The 20,617-nt window shown below is 40.1% G+C and overlaps 2 protein-coding genes across 6 annotated transcripts in view; one reads left to right on the top strand and one right to left on the bottom strand.

The window, feature by feature from the left end:
• The window catches only part of CLCN3 (chloride voltage-gated channel 3), a 61,534-nt gene extending 52,255 nt beyond the window's left edge, over positions 1–9,279 (top strand). For 3 of the 5 annotated variants that reach the window (XM_084286004.1, XM_084286005.1, XM_084286006.1), the window contains 4 exons: positions 775–1,173; positions 1,928–2,144; positions 4,419–4,494; positions 6,204–9,279. In XM_084286004.1, coding sequence (XP_084142130.1) covers positions 775–1,173; positions 1,928–2,144; positions 4,419–4,494; positions 6,204–6,362 — 851 coding nt within the window. In that variant the 3' untranslated portion in view covers positions 6,363–9,279. The remainder of the gene's footprint in view (positions 1–774; positions 1,174–1,927; positions 2,145–4,418; positions 4,495–6,203) is intronic. The other 2 variants (XM_084286007.1, XM_084286008.1) reach the window with 1 other exon arrangement.
• A 1,566-nt stretch (positions 9,280–10,845) lies between these two features.
• HPF1 (histone PARylation factor 1) lies at positions 10,846–16,371 on the bottom strand. The gene is made up of 8 exons (XM_084286659.1): positions 16,269–16,371; positions 15,197–15,356; positions 14,419–14,605; positions 13,816–13,914; positions 12,901–13,051; positions 12,092–12,179; positions 11,344–11,516; positions 10,846–10,983 (listed from the first exon to the last, which is right to left on the bottom strand). Exons 1-8 carry the CDS (start codon positions 16,335–16,337, stop codon positions 10,852–10,854), a joined length of 1,059 nt encoding a protein of 352 aa, XP_084142785.1. The 5' UTR covers positions 16,338–16,371; the 3' UTR covers positions 10,846–10,851.
• Positions 16,372–20,617: the final 4,246 nt, after the last annotated feature.

Here is a 20,617-nt window from a genome sequence, read left to right as displayed (position 1 = left end):
CATAATGTAAATAAAGCTTTCAGAAGTGCCTAATGATTTGGGGAGTCTGGTTAGACATACTTTTAAGAAGTCTGATTTACGAAGTGATGAAAATCATCTTCACTTAAAGAGGCTGAAGTTGGGCACCTAAACTTAGAAGATTTCTGAAGGTCTTGTCCTAATTTAGTTACCTTAGAAGTTAAACTTAAAAGGTATTAGTACAGCTCTGCCAAAAGTAGTCTTCTTCCTGAAGGAAGAGTATTTGAGCAATCAAATGCACTAGTGGAATAAATCTAGTTCTTGGAGAGGCATTTTTTTTATTAGTTCAACGAGAATCACTTTTGAATGTGTTGAAAGAAGGACCATGTGTTTTTATTGAATGAAAAAGATATGGTATCAGAAACCTTTGTGGAACAAACATCTTACTAATAAAAGAGAAATATAATCCATGTCTTGTCCCATTGTCAAGAAAGATTCAGTCAGCTCAGAATTCTTTTTAAGTTTTATGATTCAATAGCAGCATTAAATTCTTAATACTTTGGACAATCCAGCTGTTGAATTGCTAGTTGTTCCTTCCCTGCATTAGTACCATTCTGTTTCCAAATTATTGTCTTACTGGATCTCCTTATTTCTCAGTATTTTTAACTTTAAGATTGGCTTCAAAAAAGACATAATTCATAGTTTGCATGAAAGAACAACACAAAGTTATGTTTGCAGTTCTCAACAGGAAGACAGGAAAACTAAACTCAGTGTTACTTGATTCTAGAATGTTAATGGCTACCATTTTTCTTGCAGGCGGCGTGACAAGGATGACTGTGTCCCTGGTAGTTATTGTCTTTGAACTAACAGGAGGGCTGGAATATATTGTGCCCCTAATGGCTGCAGTCATGACCAGTAAGTGGGTAGGAGATGCCTTTGGTAGGGAAGGCATCTATGAGGCGCACATCCGACTGAATGGATATCCCTTCTTGGATGCAAAGGAGGAGTTTACTCACACAACACTGGCTGCTGATGTAATGAGACCTCGAAGAAGTGATCCGCCGTTAGCAGTTCTGACGCAGGATAATATGACAGTTGAAGACATAGAAAACTTGATCAACGAAACCAGCTATAACGGTTTTCCTGTTATTATGTCAAAAGAATCACAGAGACTGGTGGGCTTTGCTTTAAGAAGAGATTTAACTATCGCAATAGGTAATTATCTTCCAATATTTTGTTGTTATATATTCTAATTGAAATGATTTTAAAGCTTAAAACTTGAATGATAGGACAAGGGGGAATGGTTTTAAACTAAAAGAGAGGAGATTTAGATTAATGTTAGGAGGAAATTCTTCTCTCAGAGGGTGGAACAGGCTGCCCAGAGAAGCTGTGGATGCCCCATCCCTGGAGGTGCTCAAGGCCAGGCTGGATGGGGCTTTGGGCAACCTCTGGTGGGAGGTGTCCCTGCCCATGGCAAGGGGTTGGAACTGGGTGGGCTTTAAGGTCTCTTCGCACCTGAGCTGTTCTATGATGATGATAATGACAGCATTTGTCATCATTACAGGGGGAAGCCATCAGTTGAGATAGGCTTTCTTTGTGACGGATTCTTCAGCAGCTGTGTGCTTACTGTATGATAGTTTGTAAGCATTTCCATCTCTCCACAGTAAATGCAAGTTAATTATTAGAGTGAGAGGGGTAGTAGCTGACATAGCTACCGAGTGCTGAGGGGCAGTAGCTACACCTGTATGGTAGATGGCTGCTGTGATTTCTGCACGAGTGCTTCTTGGTGATGAAGCAGTGTTTATAGAAACACAACATCAGGATATCAGCATCTAGAGAATAACAATATCATAGCCTGGTAGTGTTGATTGAATTTTCTGTTTGTGCTAAATCATCTTTCTCCAAGAATGTAACATTTTTCTTCTTCTCCTGTCTTCCCCCCCCCCTCCAACTCTCCTCTTTCTTAAAGAAAGTGCTAGAAAGAAGCAGGAAGGGATTGTTGGCAGTTCCAGGGTCTGTTTTGCCCAGCATACCCCATCGCTTCCAGCGGAAAGCCCTAGGCCTTTGAAGCTTAGAAGCATACTTGACATGAGCCCTTTCACCGTGACAGACCACACGCCCATGGAAATAGTGGTTGATATTTTCCGGAAGCTGGGTTTGAGGCAGTGCCTTGTAACACACAACGGGTGAGTAAAGTGGCAACAATACTGTTCATTTAGTTAGACACGGTAATTTTCACTTCTAGGATCAAAGCTTTCATGGTATTTGGATCCATATAGTTGGTGCTGTATGTCAAGAAGGTGCTGTGCAGTGGCACTTCACTTAAATTCTCACTCTTCCCTTGTATTCGAACTAAGCAGGCAGTAGCTGTAAGTAGTTGTCTTAAGATGCTCTGAAAAAAAACTAGCTTTCATTCAGCAACAGTTTTGCGTGTGCAACTCACTTGTGGAGGAGACAGAATTTGTCCTACAGAAATTTAGTCTCATGTGAGGCAGCCTGTATTTCCTACTTGGGTGTGTTCTGTCAATATGAAGTACATCAGCTGTTGAGCTTACCTGGGCTCATGAGAAGCAAGGGAGAGAAAGTTCTGTTCGCTACCTCCTCTTCTAGAGTTTGGTAACGACAATTACCACCAGGCTATTAGATTTGAAATACTGAAAACTAAGTAACTGCCACTAGTTCTGAAACTTCAGTCTGCAATCTTTACTTCTGCACTTCAAAATACTTCAAGAAAGTAATCTCAAGATTTGGATGTTTGTAAATATGACTGTAGGGAGTTGTCATGTGATTACCATGAAATAAATTGGCCCTTGGCATAGAGACTGTGTTCTATGTTTAACATGTTCTATCTTTGAACATGTTTAAATGTTCATTAAAATTGTCTCTTATTTATTTATTTTTTTATTACAAGATCTTTTTCTGAGTACTGTTCTACTTCAACATTCTGCTTTCCTGTATCACGGGTGTTAACCACTTGACACACAGCATTGCAGCTTCTGCCATAGTACCTTGCTTTCTCTCTAGCATGTCTTTTAAGTCACCTGAGAAATGAAACGCTGTCTTTTAATCCACATTATTTAGGATCTCCGTTCATGGGACAAAATCAAGAAACCTGAAATATGGGTGGGATTTTTTTTGCTTTGCTGTTGACTGCTGCTCTAAGTGGCAAATATTTAAATACTGCACTGATTTCCAAGTTTGTTTATTCAGGTGTATTTTAAAACAGATGCATTTTATATGTGCTTTTTTTCTTAAAAAATAGGAAATCAAATATATCAAATAAAAAATAGCTGTTTTCAGAAGTATAAGTAGCTCTTTAAAAACCTTCCTATGCGAGAGAAATGACATCGTGATCTGACACTTAGAAGTCAGTGCAGACATGCAATTATTCCTGTTTTGTGCAGGGAAATTTGAGTTGGTAAAACTTCAGTGATACATATTACGATCTTAAAGCTTCTGTTGTGGTTGAGTGCTCAAACGTTGACGTTGATGTCAAAATTGACTCTAAAGAAAGATGAGTCTTGTAAAGCTATGTCAAACTGTACTGCGAGTTCTTAATCACTTTATGATAAAGTATCAGCAAGTATGGATGGCTTTAAAAATTTGCCGTTTCGTGACACTCGTTATTTGTTGTCCTACTTCAGTTTACAAATTCGTGGTCTTCCATGAGTTTGTCATCCATTACAACAAGGTCGGCAAAGTACTCTGAGTGATACATAGTCATGTGGGTGTGGAGGACTATTAAATTTCGGCAAATTTCATGCAAATTGAGTAGACATGAAGACAGACATTAACTTACTGGTTCTGATCCAGTTACAAATAAGAACTGTGCAGAAATTGCTGAGATACAGATTTATATAAAGATGAACCTGATTCTTTCTAGCTGTGACCAGAACATCCATTCCAGGGAGTGGATTGATTTATACCATGGTGAATAAGAAATCTGTTCCTGGGGATGCCAAATAACGCTGCTTTGTAGTGCAGCTTCAAACCTCAATTGCTGTGACTTGACAGTTATTACTTTGGTTATTTAGTGTGGCTTGTTAAATACATGTACACATAATTGTCTGTAGTTGTGAGGAGAAAATAACAAGTAAACAAAAGGAAATAAAGTAGATTTTAGTTTCAGTGCCACTGAAATCAAAAGAGAGGTGAATTTGGGAGAAGGGATGAAGTACACGTATGCTTTCCTGACTTGTACCTGGTATGAGAAACATATTGCTCTGGAGTTGTTGAAGATTGAGCATTTTAGAAGACAGACAAAAAAGAAAAAAAAAACACAACACAAGTCTGGGAAAGGGTGCTGACTTTCAAATCATTTTTCACTTAACTATCTCATTAGCTTTCTTGCAATCCATTTTATTTTTTAGTTTTGCTCTACTCTAAACCTTTTTCGTTATGACTAGAATTTTTTTATTTGATTTCACACACAGTTATTAGCATAACATGATCTGTTTCAGGATTGTCTTGGGGATCATCACAAAGAAGAACATATTAGAGCATCTCGAGCAACTAAAGCAGCACGTCGAACCCTTGGTGATTAGATATATCAGATCTCATAATTAGACACATTAGAAGTCAGGAAGCATGAAACTTGTGAACTGTTCAGTACTGTTATGACATCGGCTGAACAATGAAATCCTCCATTACTAAAAATTTGTATTAAAGAAACCATAACAGAAAACAGTATGCAAAATCCTTTTGTACAAGTCAGGCTGTTAACTGTGGACGTACTGTTAGTCACAACATTAAAGGAAGGTAAACAGTGGACTTTGATGTTTTGTTCTTCAGATCATGTAGATCCATCTAGTTGATCTTTTGATTTCCCTAGGTGGGAAAGCACACAGCTAGGAATACCTTTTTTCCTCATAATGTGAAATAAAAATTCTATATATGCTAATTTCTGATTCTGACAGCTTTAAATAGCTGCTAAATAGCAAAGTAACTATCGCATCTTTTGAGAAGCAAAGCCAAGTAAGTTTTTAATATATTGCAGCATTAGATCTTCTCTGTAATACCCAATTATCAACATGATTTTTAGAAGTACTCTTATTTTCAAGTACAGTCCTGCAATTTTATACGAAGTCCTGTGATTCTGCTGCTGTTACCCTACAGCAACTAATGTACTCCCTTTTATAAAGTCCAGTGAAATCCTAAGCCACTAAATGGCGTGCTAATACATTTACTATTTACTTCAGAATCTAGATACTGTTTTAACCACAATGTTGTGATCTAACCTTAGTTATGAGATAGACTTCTCTTAATTTGGATATGGGTTGCTCTGCAATAGCTGCATTTCTACTAAACCTACCCACCAAGTTTAGCTGCTTATGTGCAAAACATGCTAATTATGTTCTCATTTTATGCTAATATTTCACAAGTATTTCATGCGTCCTTTAATAAGAAAAAAATAAAGTACTAACCGGAATAACAAGGGCAGCGGCTCATTCATTCTGCTCTTTGCTTCTCCTGTGATATTACCCTTTTGGACAGTCTCTTCCTTTTTGATATTTCACAAAATTACAATTTAAAAAGCAATTAAGACCCTGTCATAAGAGCACAGTATCTAAATTTGAAAATGAAAACATACTTATTTTCTATTTATTTTCTAAAGCTGTGCACTCCAAAACCTAGTTAACCATTGATTATTTTGCAAAAGTTTTGTGGTGAATACAGTGTGCTCCTATGAACATATATTCTGTCTGAGCCAGTGCATCAGACTGGAAAGATCCCTGTGATTAAAAAAAAAAAAAAAAAAAAAAAAAGGGAATTCAATTTGCTATTAGGATATTTGGGCCATCAAGTGATACATCACTTCTGATGGCTAGGCGGGCACATTCATCCCTTTTGAAATGGGATCAATATCACTTCTTTGTCATACCTCTTTTTTCTTTGTCCCTCTTTTTTTACTTTTTTGTTGGCATATGCTAATCAAAATTTCATTTTTTTGTGGAAACAAAGTTAAACAAAAATTGTCATGGTCTCTACTTGTATTACTTGTATTTCATTAAAGTAGACTGCAGCTGTCAGAGACCATCCAATGTGGTGTCTCAGCATTGCTGTCTTTTAACAAACTGGTGGTTATTCACTATTTTGATTAATAAAATGTTTTTGTCTAAATAAGAAAATCAGGCTGTTTACTTTTGCTCTGTCCCTGTCAACAAAAAGGACTTGGCTACAGATGTTGTTCTGGTTTCTTATTTTCCTGCTTGGATTAACGTTGGTCTTCCGTTTGTCCTTTTCAGGCGCCTCCTTGGCATTATAACAAAAAAAGATATCCTCCGTCATATGGCCCAGACGGCAAACCAAGACCCCGCCTCAATAATGTTCAACTGAAACCCATAGCTGAGGAGAGAGAGGAAACTGAAGAGGAGGTTCATTTGTTGAATAGCACAACACTTTAGTCTGGGAGATACTTCTAAAATCAGAAACGAGAGCTGGGTTTTTGCGTAACAGTGCTGCTGGAAATCAGGAGTTGGTCTGGGGGAAGCTGTGGAGGGAGGAAGGCTGATGGGAGCGTGCGAAGGGAGAGCTGCTGTCCTGCACTGGATGCGTCCCGAGGCGTCAGGTCTGCCATGATAGTGCAGTGGGAGAGCCGTGCGAGGTGGCGCAATTCTCCAGCCCCAGCCTGGTACTTCAGCATTGAAGAGATGTGTTCTTAGTCCCTGTTTCTGGAGGGATCATTCCGAATTGAGCCATCTTATGGAGACTGAAAGGTCTTGCCCTTTTTACCACTGAAAACTGTTGTGTTAACTCATGAAATGTATAATTATTACACGTCACCTTTCTACATTCCAGAAGAGCTTTATTTCTCTCTCTCCTGAGCCGTAACAAAGCCTCTTTAAAATTGGTGTGCCCTTTTGAAGCAGTTGTTTCTCATATTGAGATGTACTGTGAGTTACTGAGGTTGGATCACAAGAAGGGAGGTTTTTCTTGTGCCATTAAACGTGTAAGTTTGTACATCATTAAATGCTTGGGGCAGTACAGATCCACTGCAACAAAAACAGATGGAACAGGTAATACCTTGCAAGAACCATGCGAGACATCTTTCAGCCCATGCGCTGTGATAATGAGAAAAATGAAACGTGAAACGAGAATTTCAGAGAAAAATACTGTTTTTGCTGCAGAAAATATCAATAATGTGACCTGGTCTTATGCAATTTTTGTATTATTGAAAACACTAGGATATATACCAATGTTGTGCAGTATAAGGAAGAGTACTGCTATCTACTAGTTAAGAGCTGGAACAATTCTGTATACGTGTATCTGGTAAAAATTGCATGCTACAACACTGGAGATATTTTTTCCCCCCTGTAAAATTTGAGACTGCTCATTTTTATTTTTTCTTCTCCACAAACGATGTTCCACTGCTGACATGGTAGGAAGAAATGTAACTCATAACTTGCACTAAATGTATATTATTTTTCTTGAAGTTTTACCATTCTTTATTTATATTTTTATGAATTAAAAAATCTATTAAATACAAATCAGTTAATATCTCACATAACTAATTACCTTTTTAATGTGATTTTATAGAATAATTCACAATCCTCTCTGAGTAATGGAGGATTAGCAAATGTTTACAACTAGATGAAGGGTTTAAACAAAATGGTTTCTTTATGATCCAACATGCATATAAGATCATTTTCAAATGTAACTTTCACTGCCGTTACTTTTTGAGCAGATAACTGGAACAGTAATAGTAGAAATATTATTAAAAGAAATAAAACTTCAGGGTTTTAAAAATAATAAAAAGCAACTATACGTATTAGATTGCTTTTGACTTTTTTCCAAGTATATAAAGCTATAAATGATATGTAGCCACTGAAGATGAGCGGCAGGGCAGAATCAAATCCAGTACTTGAAAGTTTGGAAGGACTTCAAAGTTGAGCAGCAACACACAGGGCGGCAGCAGGTGAACTGACCAATTCCTAACATCCTAACTTTTCTTTCGGTCACCAATTAATTTGTTTCAGTCATTTTTTCAAACTGTCACAAACACATGCGGACACAAAGGCCATGTGCCATAGGTGAAGCAGGGAGGAAAAACCTTAAGAAATATGGCGTAGAGAATCGTGTTTTACAGTATGTGGCTAGATAAAATTTCCTTATTAACAATTATGACCACAGGACTCCAAAGGTTGAGATGGTTAATGCCTAAATTCTTGGGCATCTCTAATGCAATTGTCACAGTTACCTCAAACATCTTTTTTCAGCAAAGTACTCAGCATAACTTCATCGTAAAGCAAGGTAACGTCCTGAAGCAACACTCTAGTATTGTTGGCAAGCTCCAAAAAAATGTCAGTGTTTAAAGTGCTTTGCTGAATTTTTGCCTATTTTCGGAGTATAAAACTGCCATCCACTCGATCTCATCTCCTGCAGTAACTGGAACCAGTAGAAAGTATAATGTGCCAGTGGGCTCAGTGTGATCAGCGCCTGTACGAAGAGCAGCTTTGGAGCTGAAATGGAATCCGGCTGTGTTGAGGCTGTTGGGTTGCAGCAACAGGCTGTATTCTGCCAAGCAAAGCCAGTGCCAGGGGTTCATCATTTGTTCTGGTACGTTGGGTGAACCTGCAGAAACTTTATGAAGAGCAGGGTTTGGCCCCTATACAGAAGGCAGCTCTGGAAGCTGTCAGTGATGCTGATCTGTTATCTTTGTGTGTGGGTTTTTTTTTTGTTTTTTTTTTTTTCTCTCTATAGTGGAAGAATATAAATGCACTACATGTATAAAAAGTTGCTTTAAATCAGTTTGGAACCTCTGCCATTTCTGATGTTTTCCTCATTCTAAAACACTGCTGTGTATGTACTGTATTAATTTGCACCTGATTCTACAGACTGTACTGTCTGAATTAAAATACAGTTCACACCCCTGCTGTGTTTTATAATTTCAGTATGGATCCCAAGTGCTGCATATAAATTGTTTATCCTTTAATGTTCTCGGCTGCTAAGCTTTCCCTATTGACATTTTAAATGTCCCTGGTAAACATGCATTAGAAATTCTGATACTGAAGTATGTGTGCCTCTGCTGTTCAACAAAATTTTTCTAATGTAAAACTTCCAGCGCCTTACTCAAGTTCCTAATTCGAAAAAAATGTGGATGGGAGGGTGAAAGTGTCAGCATTATTATTTTTAAATCAATCAGTTACTGGTTCATGAAGAATGCATACTTTGTTAATCTGTGATGTTGCCTAGAGCTGTATTTAATATTGATCTTAATGTTTTTATTTATAATAGTGTGGTAGAGCTGCATATCATTACAGTAAAAATTCTGATTACTGTGATGATTTAAACAAACATTAAAAACTTCTGTATGATCATTTATTACTTTGTCATGTTTTCTCAGTATTTGTGTTGATTTTTGCATTTAATTTCCCTGGAACAAAATGAACAGCTAGGAATTTTTAATATAAAATTAGTAAAAATTAAAACTTTCTGAAACATACTTTCAAATTTGCTTCAATTATGTAATTGTAGAGTAGCTGGCTTCCCAATTTGAAAATGGGTGGTGCTTTTATTGTATAAAAGACAGAATTATGTAGTTGCTGCACTGTGCATTTTTAGCCCTCTTTTTTTTTTCTTTTTTTTTCAAAAAAAAAAAAAAAAGTAGGGTGAAGTTAGACATCTCTTGCTGACATATTCATGATGTACACGCACTTGAGTATGTCTTCGGTTGTGGTTACAGTTATTAAGCTCTAATTGAGAAGAACAGATAAAACTGGAAAATCCATAAATCTTCACTTTTTCCAGAGCTAATACTTAAATATGTGAAAGGTGAATACTTGTGTGATTTACAGGGTGTTAATATGAAAATCTGTGTGGAACCTGGAAAGAGGAGGGAGGGGGGAGAAGAGATGGATTTTTGAGACTGTGCTTTTTACGTGTAAAGCTGAATTGAGTGCCCATGAAAAAGTTTATGTATGTGTGCGCTTGTTTGAATAAACAGAACATTTGTATGCTGACTGAAAGGGGAGGGGTGGTGGTGTCACAGTAGTAGATGTTTTCTACAGAAGTAGATGAAATACGTGACTGAGAACTGAAAATAGCTTTCTGAATTAAAATTTGAGATAGGCTTTTGCTGTTTGCTGAACTAAAATGAATTATATAGTAGTAATTTATGCAGGAAGGGAGCTTTAGAAGTACAGTCATTTGCTGGAAGAAGGGACAATGCTGAAATTTGAGTATATGGTGCTAGGGGCCGATGCTCTTTGTCGGAAGTACTGTCAGCAGCAGTTATGATGAACAAAGAACTGTGAACGGTCACTCCACTACGGCTGGGCTTGGTGCTTGGCTAAGAGAAAGTGTTTTTGTTAGTTTCTCCTCTGTTATTGTAAGCAATAGCCTGAGACTAAAGCTGTGCAATAAAAGGGAAGAAGAGCACCTGACCAATGATGATAATTAATATGCATCTTCTGCAAAGGTCACTTTGTATTAAGAAGTTCAGATTAGTTAAAGTAGTGGAAAACCGCACCAAAGCTAGGAAACCACACTGCAGGTAGGAAAGGCAGTGCAGTTTTTCCCTTGTAACACTACGTGCTGATTTTCTAAATCCCGTTTCTTGCTAAATCAGCCCCATCCAGACGAGCATCAGTCAGTGCTGTGTCGTTACCGCCAAGGGGCAGCCTGCTTCGCCCAACTTGGTGCACGCGGTGGGCAGCATCCAAGGACGCGGTGGCAGTGGCCTGCGGCCGGGCAGCGCCTCCCGGCGCGGCTCTGTCCCTGCGGGGCGAGCTCCCCGGCCCCCCTTAGCGGCCCTACGCGCGCTGCCCCCAACCCCTCCCGTGCCGCAGCGGCTCCCGGCGAGGTGCCCGCGCAGAGTGATGGAGGCGGTGTTGTGCAAGCAACCTTTACTCGGCCCGGCACCGCCCCGCGCCCCGCCCCGCCCCGCGCCGCCCGTCAGGGCTCCAGCTGGTCCAGGCGCTCGTCCCGCCGCTGCGCCAGGTGCGCCTCGATGATCCGGGCGAAGAGGCCCCTCCGCAGCAGGCCGTAGGCGAGCGGCAGCAGCTGCGCCACCGTCTTGTGGAAGTACTGCGCGACAGGGAGACAACGGCCGCCGTCAGCGCCGCCACAAGCGCGCCCGCCCCGCCACCGCCCGCCCGCCCCGCGCTGCAGCATACAGCGCCTGCCGCACCCCCGCGGGACCGGCCCTGCGCACAGCCCGGCTACCGCCCGCACCAGCCCCCGCCGCTCCCGCAGGGGAAGCAGCTTGAGGCGCGCTGTGCCTGCGGCTAGGCGACCAGGCACAACACGGGCATTTACGCTGGCTCCTCGGCACCAGGAGCCCGGCTCCGGTCAGAACGGGAATGGGGCTACAGCCCAGTGGCCCCCAGTGCTGTTAGAACTGCACATAAGCCTCGCGTTGTGAAGCGCGGTGGCTGTAGTACTTACATGTGACCCGTAGCAGAACAGGTCCATACCCAGCTCGTATCCCATCCCGTAGTCGCACTCGTCGTTAGCAAACTGCACAAAGGTGAGCATTTCTTGGATGGGGGCAAACGCTTTCAGTCTCTCTTCGTCAGTAGGAGCATCAACAATGGCCTTACATATTTTTTTAAGATTAGCTGCGAAAATAAAAGCAGAAATACTTCAATGCTTAAATTAAGAAACACATGGCATGGAAGCAGCTTCTGCCAAAGGTGTACCTGCAGGTCACATTCAGGTACAAGCTGCTGGTGAAAAAGCTCCCCCCTTCCCTTTGCAGCTCATTCTTACCCCATGCCCATCCATCTCAGTTCCCCACACAGAGATGGGCATTCATGTGTTGAACTTCCATCAAGGAACTAATTCTGGTTACCACAACACCAGAAGAGTAGGGGGAACAAGAAATAAACCCACAAATCCCTGAATGTACATCAGTTCTTTGAATCTACTTCCTGCATGGCTGTGTAGTAGCATGAACTACTACTTTAGGAATTATTATTTCATATTTAGTATGTCCCTTTGATTCTCATCTGGTTTACTTAAATAAAACAAACTTATTTGCTCAAGTTTCATAGTTAAAACATCTCCCCTTTAGTCCCAGCTGCTCGTATTCTTCAGGCAGAAAACATGAATGCAGTTTACTTTTGCAAAGCAGGTATATGACTGGAGACTGTCTACTAACAGAGCAGAAGAATATGGTGAACAAGATCTTTACCGTTTGTTTCAGGAAGTTCTCTGTATCCAACATCATTTTTGTCTACAGGAACAACCAGGCCAGCTCCGTGAAATGCTTTGGCCACCACCTAAATAAAGAGCCAGGAAATTGAACGTAGTACTGTAAGTCAACACCGTGACATAAAACCACTCACATCACTAAACAACATCAACACCTGGCTGCTGGTGGCCAACCCAAATACAGTGTCTAGGCTCAAGGACACCAACTTGAAGTATACAGCAATTATTTTTAAGCACTGAAGTTTCAGATAACCAGAAACTCCAGTGAGGTTCTGAAATCTAGGACTGCTTGTAGTCATTTGTATATTTTGCGCATTTTACTACATTTGTTCCATCCCCGCTGCCATAATTACTTCTAATAGGTATGGAAACAAATACTCATCATCCTTAATGTTACTCTTTCTCATAGATCCAACCCAACCGTTTACATGGACCTTCACTATGAGGCAGTCTTTTCCATGCTCCCCATTTGTTTTAGACTATTTCTGCTATTTTTTTTTCTTTATTTTAACGCCTTACTTGGCAAGCTATGGTGTAGAAGAGTAAAGTGTTTTGATTTAATCCCATTATTTGGAACACATTTGTACTGATCTTCCCTCTCCTGAAGTTTTATAGAAAGAGATTTGGATATTCCTAAATGAGGCTTCTTTACTGAATAGAAGGATTCCCAAAAAAAAAAAAAAAAAAAAAAAAAAGGAAAAAAAGAGAAAAAAAGAAAAACCAGGTAAGTAAATGAAAAAAACAGTTTAACAGAACTTAGTTCTCTCCAGTGGATCAGTAAAGTCATACTTTCTTATCTCTCTGTTTCATCTTCATGGTTTTTTGTTCCAGAGAATAACCCAATTCTTTTGCTGTTCTTGTTAGTTTTTCATCTATCTCTTTCAAAACAGCACTTTTCTTTTTATCAGTCACTTCCTTAATTTTTTTTGACAAAAATAATCTGTAAACAGAAGAAACATGTCTTAAAAGAGCTAAACAGAAAACAAACAAATGAATAGCCTTCAATCACTAAACCTCCAAATCTTATAATGAAGATTAGCAGTGAAGGATTTATTTATACACGGACTTAGGAATGCAAGCCTCTCAAAAACAAGCACCACAGAAAGCAAAGCTTGGCACAGAAAGTACTCTGGCCTTTTCTATCTGTGTTTGCATTACAAAGCAGTTTGTGCTATCTGCAGGTGCTGAAGATTCTCACAAACTCAGTTGCTGTTGTTCATCCGTCTATCTGAAGAATTTAGTTTACTGCTTCAGTGACTTACACGCTCTTTGTCATCCAAGTCATGCACATAAATACATATTGATGAGTTTCATTGTGGGCCTTTCAAAACAAATGTCATCATTTAACTCTGCACTTCACATGGGTTGTTTGCGGAACCTTTTCTTCAGTCTGCTTTCACTTATTGGCATGCATCTGTCCTTAGAGAGCTTTCCATTTTTAATTGACAGGCCATGAAATAGAAGTATTCACACCTCTGTTGTTTACGTTCATGATGCAGGACCACATAAAGCTTAATGCATCATATGGAATTATATATTCATATAAATGCTACCCTGCCCCAGCTCAGAAACAGGGCTTGTCGTTACTCTCTATATAATACATATGCAAGAAAGACATAGCTGCATTATTTCCTCTCACATCTCCTGATTAACAGTTTCTTTTCTATAGTACTTTTTACAAATAAAAGTAAATATGAACCTTACTTGACTGCAGCAAATACATTGTCACCAACTGGAGTAATCAGACAGTTCTTCTTAGCTTCATTTGCACCAACCCACACCGGAAGCTCATCTGGCACATCCCTGTTTTTGAAGAAGTACATACAAATATTCAAGCTGTGTCCATTTCTCCTATTTCAAAGTGAAATTAGTTTGCCTACTCGCCATGCTGACATCTCCTTCAGAGACCTTACAAAAGCAACATTAGGTCTAAAACGTTAGAACCTTAAAGTATGCCTTTGAAAAGAGCTCATATCAATAATCACACAGAGAATGCATACTCCCCTTATTTTATAATGCTTTGAAGTATTATGGCTAGAGATAAAACCAACCAGTAGGTGCTCTGGAGGGATGTAGGGGTGAGTTTAATAAACATTTAAATCTAGTCTTCAACTCCAACATCTTTGATCTTATTTTATTAAAGGTATCAACCCATGTGCTAATATTCTGTTACATTAGAGAGACATTTATTTGACGTTTATTTTAATGTATACATTTCATTCTCAAATCCTGTGTCATGGAAAACACGGAGGAGAAGAAGTAACACGCAACTGTTATCATAACAAGAGCATATATTAAATTAAATACCTGAAATATCCCATGTGATACTGTGTTTTGCTATCCCCGACAAGTATAGTCTGGAATTCTGGGGGATCATAGAAGAATCTCCAATGAAGATTGAAGTTCACATCTGTTAATTTTGCTTTTTTGTGTTTTCCAGCTAGAATGTCATATGGTCCAACCAGTGTAAGTCCAACACTTGACACAAGTGCATCTGAAAAGCAGAGCACAAACTGTTTTACTTTCTGGCTGGTGCACAGCTAAACCAAGACACTCCTCTGTCACTCACCTACCAAAAATGTCCATAAATCCAGTCACACGTACTGTTTACCAGACAAGGAAAGTTGAGATGTTCTTTTGTTTAATCAGCTTTCATTCAAAAGTTACGTTATTAGAGTTAACTTATTATACTTTTCATTGGAAAATAAAGTGGCATTTCTAGAGCACCTTGAGACCTCATATTCTGTTATATAATAACTTTTAGGGAGTTGAAGTCTGAGTTGATACGAGGAAACTTTAATTCAATATTTAGTATTTTAAATGTGCCTACAAGAAAGGCAGATTTAGATAACATTTAATCCTTTACGTGCCACGGTTTAATTATATTTCAGAAAGCTTGAAGTAGACTGACATCTTTGTGATTATCTCCAGTATTCTTGTTTATACTCATGTAAATATCTTGCCATCTGAGCTGCAAACTGAAGCAGCATGAGAATGCATCTGCCAGCCTCCAGTTTGCCTACCTTCAGGCTGTTTTTTCTGAAATTTAGAAAAGGCAAAAAATAAATGAAATCCAAAAACCTACCACTTGGTTTCTCAGGATCTAGTTCTTCACAAAACTTCCAAAACTGGTAGAAGTCTTCTGGTAGCCTAAGCTGGTAGCACGTTTCTGCTTCTTGACGAAGAGCATCAGGTATATCTGCCTGATCTGACCTTCTCTTCTTGACATCCCCATTTTTTTCACACTGCAGATAGGGAAAGAAAAGTTAATCTCATTGCTTCCTGCCAGTTCCACTGAAGAGCTTTACAAAGCCTCTGTATTAATAGAAAAACAACGACCAAGACCACAAGTCGGGCCTGTTATTTAGAATAGCCTATATACAGATTAGAACATCTACGTTGCATGGAGACCCTTAGGAGTGTTATAACAAGCGTTAGAATTTGTTATCCCCAACAAGTTCTTAATATGTACAAAATAGCAAAGCACTACTTTGATATCAGTGGGTCAATGTGCTCTAAAGAAGCACCTTTATGAGCTCATCAAACAAAGGACTAAGCAATCTTAATCTAAATTTGGCATTATGTTAAAATGGCAGCTTTTAGCCACACAGCAGCCTGCTTCTAGGGAACTCCCATCACACAAACACTTAGAAGCAGGGACACAATTTTGTCATGCCTGGTTAAACAACTTAAAGCCTCTGAGTCTTTACTACCTGTGCCACTCTGCTAGTCCCAGTCTGAGCTGGTGCAGTTTACAGCCTAACATTTTAGATGCAGCCAAAAGTTTAAGTTGCTGTAAAAAAAAATACATAATAAATAAATAGAAGATGTAAGGTGAACCAAAACGGGCGTGGAAATGCTCCCTCCAGGCCCACACCGCTGCAGCAGTAAGCCTAGGGGGGGGCTTTAGAGCATCATCCCTGTGATGCCCTACAAACCGGCAGGAAGCCGAGCGCTACCGAGCAAGTGCCGAATAAACACGCCAGCGCCACTGCCCTGCTCCGGCGGCACACCCGGCTCCCCGCCCGCCCCGACGCGGGCCTAGGGGCTCCCGGCGGCCGCCCGCAGCGCAGCGCCCCCCCCTCAGCCCGGGGGCCGCGCGCCAACCGCTACGCAACGGCCGCCAACGGCCGCGCCGCGCGCCCGCCAACCGCCACCTGCTCGTCAACCGCCGCCTCCTCCGCCGCCGCCGCCCCGCGCGGCCGCCGCTTGCCGCCCCCTGTCATGCTCCCGCCGGCCGCATCCCCGCGCGGCGCGCCCCGCCCCTTCCGAGGTCGCGCGCCGCGGCCCCGCGCGTGCGCACGCCCCGCCCGCCGTTAAACGGCTGGGAGGGGGCTGAGCGGGGGGTGGGTTGCAGGCGGTGGCGTGGTGCTGAGGGGCTGTGCGACCTGGTGTTAGTTTTGTACTACATTAGTCTTAGTGATGCAGGTGACACAAAAGCTTGGTAATGTTAAGTCTGGCCGCAACATTCACTATTAGAAGTTACAGAGTGTGTTACAGGAAGCTTGATCCTGACTGAGGATGTTTCCCAACTGTAAATGTAGCTAGGTACTTCACAGAAAGCACACGTTGATACCGTAGAGTGTCAGGGACAATCAGGGACAAAGTCTCCTTCTTCAGCTGGGAAAATTGTTTAAATCCTCATACGTACTGAATTACTTTCTGAAATCCTGCACACACAAGGAAGGAATATTAAATTCCAAATTTGAAGCTCATTTAAGGGATGGATTATGTTTCATAACCTGAGGTTAAGCAGAATCAAGATGCAAAAGCTCGCTAACAAGCCACAAACCTAATTTTCTTCTGGGAAGTGTAAGGAGTGCTGCCCTGAGGTTTCTAATGTGTTTTTCTGTGTTTTCTAATATTAGTCTCACTGTTGCTTCTTAATTTCCAGAATAGCAGACCCTAAGTGTAGTGTAAGTGTGATGAAAGGGCACCTGAAGGAATGGGGTTTTCCTCAGTAGCCTGGTGGAGGTGACTGAATTCTTAATTCTTAGGAGAATAAGGCTGCCCCCCCCCCACAAAAAAAAAATAAATAAAAATAAGGGGGATATCCAATATATACCGTAGTTCAGCTTACTGGAATTCATACCTCATGCAACAAATTGATTCAGTGACACCTCAGGCACTGATATTTCCCATTTCAGCATTAAATCTAATGATGAGTACTAAGTTCTATCACCCTTTACTATTTCAGGATTGGCTTTTTTTCCCATTGGAGGTGAGGTTAATTAAGGAATTAGCTGTGAGTAATTAGTTATTAAAAAAGGCAAAGAAATTTGAAGAACCAAGACAAAGTATCTTAATATAGGATTGGGCAGGTTGATGACCTTGTGTACAGTATAGCTCCTTTAGGAGGTAGCCTTAAGGAACTAATTAATCCCTTAATTAACCTCACCTCCAAACCCGTAGCTTTGCAGTGACTTTTCAAGCCCTCCTCTTCCCGGTTTTTATTGAAATAAACTCTTCAAGTAATCATTTTCAGTTCCATGAGTAGAATTTTACTAAGTTGAATGCAAGAGCTACATGAGAGGGATAGCTTGAACTATAGCTTATAGTCTCAAGTGTGTATTCCTGCCACATTAATCTTCTGCTACATAACAAAGGAATGAAATCATTGTGAAGGCTTTTATATACTGAGTCAAGAAGAAGATAGAACCTTTTCACAGGTGGAAAACTCTGAAAAATTTTTGTCAGTTTGACATCTTGTCTTTTTGACGTTTGCCTCTTATGATATCTGGCATTCCAGCATTGCGAGAGGAGTAGTAGAGGTGTGAAGTGACCTTACAGTGGATCCATTTTAGATATGCCCGTATCTCACAAAGCAGAACTCTGCTGGAAAAATGCAAGTTAACTAGAGAAATACTTCAGCATTGGCATAGTGTTAATAGTGACAGGCCTCAACAGCCCAAACTGTAAGGCCGTTACTGCTTCACTGAAGATAGAACTCCTGTGAGATTTATAGATCAGTTTGTTTATTTTTATTTTTCTAATTTTTAGTTTTTATATTTTGCTCCACAGAAGCTATAAAAGCCTGAAAGCAAGCATCTCTCCTCTAGAGTAGTCTGTGGCTTGGTGATACCCCAGGAAAGAAGGAGGCACAGAATCCAGGAGGAAAGATAGAAAATCATCTCATGCTTCTAGGCAGGTGCCCCAGCCACTAGGTTATTGGGTAAGAGCAACAGTTTTTGACCATATTTAAAGTAAAATGAGCACTCAGTTTGCATATATGTATACGTATATATATGCATATACATGTATTTGAACATATAGATGTGTAGTGTAACTCATTGTCCTTTTATGTAAATCTTACAATTTTGGAATGAGTACCCTATGAGAAATAGGAGATGAAGTGCCCACTTGCCTGATCTTTTCCCATCAGGCTTAAGCTACAAGTCAGTTAGTTTGGTTCAATTAAGACCATGGTGTGGTATGTTCAGAAAGCTAACTTTGCATGACTGGATAGATTAAAAGGGGTGTTTTTGAGGTTAGATACATCTAGACCCAGGTAGCAGGTAAGAAGAGGTTTTCAGGACAGCAGTTCTGAACTTAAGTACACACTTCAGGTTTGATAAACTATCAGTTACTCTTCAGTTAAGTCTTTATGCTCCTCGGCTCCTCTCTGAATCCTAGAAATAAGAGGTTGTGAGATTCCGCACAGTTTTACCATGCAGGCCTCCTCTGAAAACAAAACAAAAAACAACCCTGTAAGATACAAAATGATTATTCAGTGCACCATTGTATTTTTTTCTCTCTGTAAATAAGCAGTAGCTCCATCTGTGCATATCTACCTCCAAACAATTTGTTCTCACTTCTGAAGTCATAGACTTGAAAAGCATTTCTATAATGTGGTATTGCTAACTGTGTTGACATCCCTTCTGTTAACAACCTCTAAGGCTGTGACATGGAAGAATTTTTACAAAGGATGAGCAACTAAAGCAGAATACACAATAAAGTATTTTAGAGCTCCTGTAAACAGTCTCCTGTGCCTATGCTATCGGACTTCTGAATCAGCATTATCAGAGATTATCTCAGAGATCAATCTGCAAAGTAGCTTTATCAAGCTCTAAGGCCATCTGCATTAGTCCTAATATGCAGAGAGCCTACCCTTTTTTCTTCTTTCTTTTTAAAGCCTTCATAAATGTGCAGTAACAGATTCTTTGAAAGAGCACAGAACTGCACTCTGTTGTCTTGATACAAAACTTTTCAGACCTGCTTACTTAAAAGCTGTGATAGATATTTCCTGTGTATACATTAATTCACCCTTTGAGGTCACCAAGATCTTAATATGTCTTACAAAGATTTTTCCTGTATGTTTCCAAGGTTGTTGCTTAATATCCAAAGCTACCAAAGCATGCCCCATTCTGTGACAAAATCTGTTCTTCATTTCAGTGTTTCATAGCTATTAATTATTGTGAAGAAAGCCTTCACGAGTCAAAAGGCTGAGCCAAAGCTTTTATCAGCTACTAGGTTCTAGAAGGAAGGAAAAATCAGCAGAGTTGTTGAAATCTGGTTTATATTTCCTCCCTGCCATTCACTGATTCATTTATGCTCAAAGCTTTCTTTAAGAGCTAATTTCTTTTCCTCCCACCCCTTGCAAGGTTCAGATTTGCCCACCTGTGAAAGAAATATCAGAAATAAAGCTATTCTGTTCAGAGACTGTGCTCACGTGTTCCAGAGACTTAAGGGCAGAGTTCTGTGCAAGACACAAAGTCTGCTCTGCTCTACCAGGTTAGATAGGGTGTGATGCATGTAGTTCATCATCTGTTTTTCCATACTTTTAAGTTTATACAATTTAGGAGGAACCATTCAAGCCACACTTAGTTACAGGTTTTAGATAATTTCAAGAGTACCTAAGCCGTAAGGAATAGGTGTGTGCAGTCTCATGATCATTCACTGCAAGGTACTGATGACTAGACTGTGCAATATAAATACAAAGACATTTAATTTCTGTTCAACAGGCTTTTGCGGAACATGATACTGCATTTCTCTTGCCACAAGAGGGAGCCATTTAAATTCTTGTTATTAAAGAAAATGAATTTTGAAGGACCAAGACAAAGTATCTTAATACACCATCGGCCAGGCAGATGTGCTTGTGTACCATTCAGTATAGCTCCTTTAGGAGACAGCCTGCTTCTTAACTCCAGCTAATTTAAGTTTTCTATAAGCAATCCCAGCATATGTACCAAGTATTTTGGATTTTTATGTCAGCTGTTCTGTATGGTTGTATAGAATGCAACATCACACAAAGAGTGACATTATGCTATTTGTGAATAGTTTTTAATATTTCAGTTTAAGTGAAGATCTTGTTCTTAGCGAGTTGCTTTACAAAATTACCAGCCTCCTTCTCAGGTTAAGCCTTAAATAATCCTTAGATCACATGGAGCTTCTGGTTATAGGGTTATTAGCTTCTGTAGGGCAGCTCCATGTTTTCAGGTTCAAAGGAGGACATGTCCTCCTTTTCATCAAAATAAGGATGAGCAGGAACTGTGGACACATTCAGTGT

The sequence above is a fragment of the Netta rufina genome (genome assembly GCF_964035555.1).
Source record: "Netta rufina genome assembly, chromosome: 4".
In the NCBI taxonomy this organism is placed as follows: Eukaryota; Metazoa; Chordata; class Aves; order Anseriformes; family Anatidae; genus Netta; species Netta rufina.
The sequence above is the reverse complement of the archived record's forward strand: the minus strand, read 5'-3'. Positions and strand labels throughout refer to the sequence as shown.

Coding starts and splice junctions, on each gene's coding strand:
- HPF1 (XM_084286659.1), bottom strand. CDS start 16,337: ATGACAGGGGGCGGCAAGCGGCGGCCGCGCGGGGCGGCGGCGGCGGAG. Junction 12,180..12,900: donor TGAAACAGAGAGATAAGAAA/GTATGACTTTAC, acceptor CTCTTTATTTAG/GTGGTGGCCAAAGCATTTCA. Junction 11,517..12,091: donor AGAACTTCCTGAAACAAACG/GTAAAGATCTTG, acceptor TTATTTTCGCAG/CTAATCTTAAAAAAATATGT.